General features: G+C 45.7%; 1 protein-coding gene across 1 annotated transcript; it reads left to right on the top strand.

Annotated features, from left to right (window-relative positions):
* Positions 1 to 223: 223 nt before the first annotated feature.
* On the top strand, positions 224 to 1,612 carry LOC104273861 (transmembrane protein 136-like; the record flags this gene model as incomplete). The annotated part of the gene is made up of 2 exons (XM_009869315.1): positions 224 to 413; positions 1,074 to 1,612. Coding segments are annotated over 2 exons (729 nt in total), but the record flags the coding sequence as incomplete, so codon positions are not given.
* Between the last annotated feature and the right edge of the window lie 900 nt (positions 1,613 to 2,512).

Genomic DNA, 2,512 nt, shown 5'->3' with positions numbered 1-2,512 from the left:
ACCAGGCTCCTGGGAAGGGTGCAAAGGTATGATCTGGTGAAGTCGGTTGTTTTGTTTTGCTCGTGTGTGTGTTTTGAGTTTGGTTGGTTGCTGGTTCTTGCTGTTTTTTTCCCCCCTAGGGTTTCCATTAAGGGGCTGGGGTGGGTACTGGGGCAGACGGTCTGTCTGAACAGTCCCTGCTACAGGGCTACTCTGCTTGTAACGTCCTTTCTCTGTGTTTTTTTCCATCATTCTCGAGGTGACCTGCAGCCTCGTTGCCTGGCTGTTTCTGTACTTCTGCTTCTGCCACTGGAACAAGCACCGTTCCTCTGAGTGGAGCTGTCGCTTGGTCACCCTGCTGCATGGGGTGATTGTCACCTGCCTCTCTGGTTACGTTGCTCTCTTGGATGGCCCCTGGCCCCTGACCCATGCAGGTATGTTTGGAGTATTACCCTGACACATGTCTTTGTCATACAGCATGAACATTTCTCATTGTGTTACAGGTGGAGCGGGGGTGCTCATTGCTTTTGCTGTCTGTTCTCTTATTTATATGTTTTGGGCTTGTGTTTGAGGCAGGATTTTTTTAATGCTGTGGCTTCTTCTCCAGCCCTTACTACTTCTTGCTTTTAGTTTTATTAATTTTTTTTGTTTTATCCATGTACATATTGAAAATTTTCAGGTTGGCAACTTGAGTTTATTGAGTTTATTGAGGTGTGGCAATGTGTTGAGAATAGACATCCTGAAGGGGTAATAACTTCTGGTGTTTGGCTATGTGGTTTTGTTTGTTGCTTTCTGTCATTAAATCTCATAGCTCTGCTGATGAGGGTCATACTCTCAATCCCTGCTTTCTAAAAGGGTGGAGAGAAAAAGAAACAGAGTCTTGGCAGGATGGGTTGGCCTGCCTGGGTCTACTGCGCAGGCTGCTGTGTGAAGGGAGAGCAGAACCAGATATCCAAGCTGCCAGCTTGGCACTTGGCCCATATGATCAGGCTGGGAACTAAAGAGGAAAGAGGCATACTCACAACCTGTATTACTTCCTTTTGTAGAAGAATGTCTTAAATAAGACCCAGACTTATCTACACCTTTCATTTCAGGTTCACCAAACACACCTCTTCAGATCCATGTGCTGTCCCTGACCTTGGGTTACTTTATTTTTGACCTGGGCTGGTGCCTGTGTTTCCAGACAGAGGGGAACCTAATGCTATTTCATCACACGCTGAGTATCAGTGGCATGATCATGGTGCTGGGGCTCGGGAAGTCTGCTACAGAAGTCAATGCTGTTGTGTTTGTTAGCGAGATCACCAACCCACTGCTCCAAACCCGCTGGTTTCTGCGGGAAATGGGGTGTTACCACACTTTCCTGGGAGAGGTGGTGGATTTCTTCTTTGTGTTCCTCTTCCTGGTGCTGAGAATCGGGGGAGGAGCTTTGATCATGTATGCGATGGTGACATCCCCTGATCCCAGCTGGCTCCTCAAGGCTGGAGGCCTGGCCATGTACCTTGTGTCTTTGGGGTTCATGGTTGAAATCTGCTGTTTTATCAGGAGGAAAATGTTGAAAAAATATAATTCCTGGACAAGCCTGAGGAGCATGAATGCACCTGTGAAAACTAACGGGCACTTGACACCTCATTGATGGATTGTGGATGACAGTCCCTTGGTCTGGGGTCCTGGCTACTGAAGCCTGTTCCTGTGAAAAGAACTCAGTCATGTGGAATTGTCTTTCTGGCACTGGTCTGCTAGCCCTGGAGGAGGTGCTAGGAACTCAGAAGAGCTATCAGAAGAAGAGTTTGAGTGGAAGTCAGAGGAACATGGCAGATCTACCGAACTCTGATTCCCTGACTTCTCCAGCAATGGCACAATTTCAAGGAGGGTGGCAATGCCAGACCTAAGTAGTCTGCAACCAATAATTGCACAGTCTGTATGTTCTGTAATCATTTTGGAGGGAGAACTATTTTACAGTGCAAAGCCAGAAAATCAAATCTGAAAAATCCCATTTTCCTGCCTATGGTAGGGGTGTGACCTAGCAAAGATTTACGGAGCCTCACTCTCCCTTAATCCTGGAGTTGGACAAGATGCTTGACTAAGTACTTGGATGAAGGCCTCTGAACAAGGTTCAATGCTTGCAGGGCTATAGTGGAGTTGTCCATTGAGTGTGTGAAGTGACAATGCTTGAGGTGAGGCCATGTTTTACCTCATTATTTTTAATCATACATTTCTCTTTTTTTTTAAATACTTGCATTCAAGCAGATACTGATCTTAAAGGAGTATGACTTCACTGGGACTTACTCAGGCCCTTGTAAATTCCCTTGCAAACAAGAGTCAGGAATTAGATTTGTGCCAATAAACTCTGTCAGCAGGTGTCCACCAGCACTAGATTTGCTTTTTAAAAAAAAAAGTAAATCAGGCATTTTGTGATTGAGAGGTGGAGAAGAGCTTCTCTGGATACTCTTTCTGTTCTGGAGTTGGCAAACCACTTAAGCTGAATGCATGGCTAATAAGTCTAATAAGTGACTATATTTGCAGGGGCCACAGT

The sequence above is a fragment of the Apaloderma vittatum genome, unplaced genomic scaffold (assembly GCF_000703405.1).
Source record: "Apaloderma vittatum isolate BGI_N311 unplaced genomic scaffold, ASM70340v1 scaffold28025, whole genome shotgun sequence".
NCBI lineage: Eukaryota > Metazoa > Chordata > Aves > Trogoniformes > Trogonidae > Apaloderma > Apaloderma vittatum.
The sequence above is the reverse complement of the archived record's forward strand: the minus strand, read 5'-3'. Positions and strand labels throughout refer to the sequence as shown.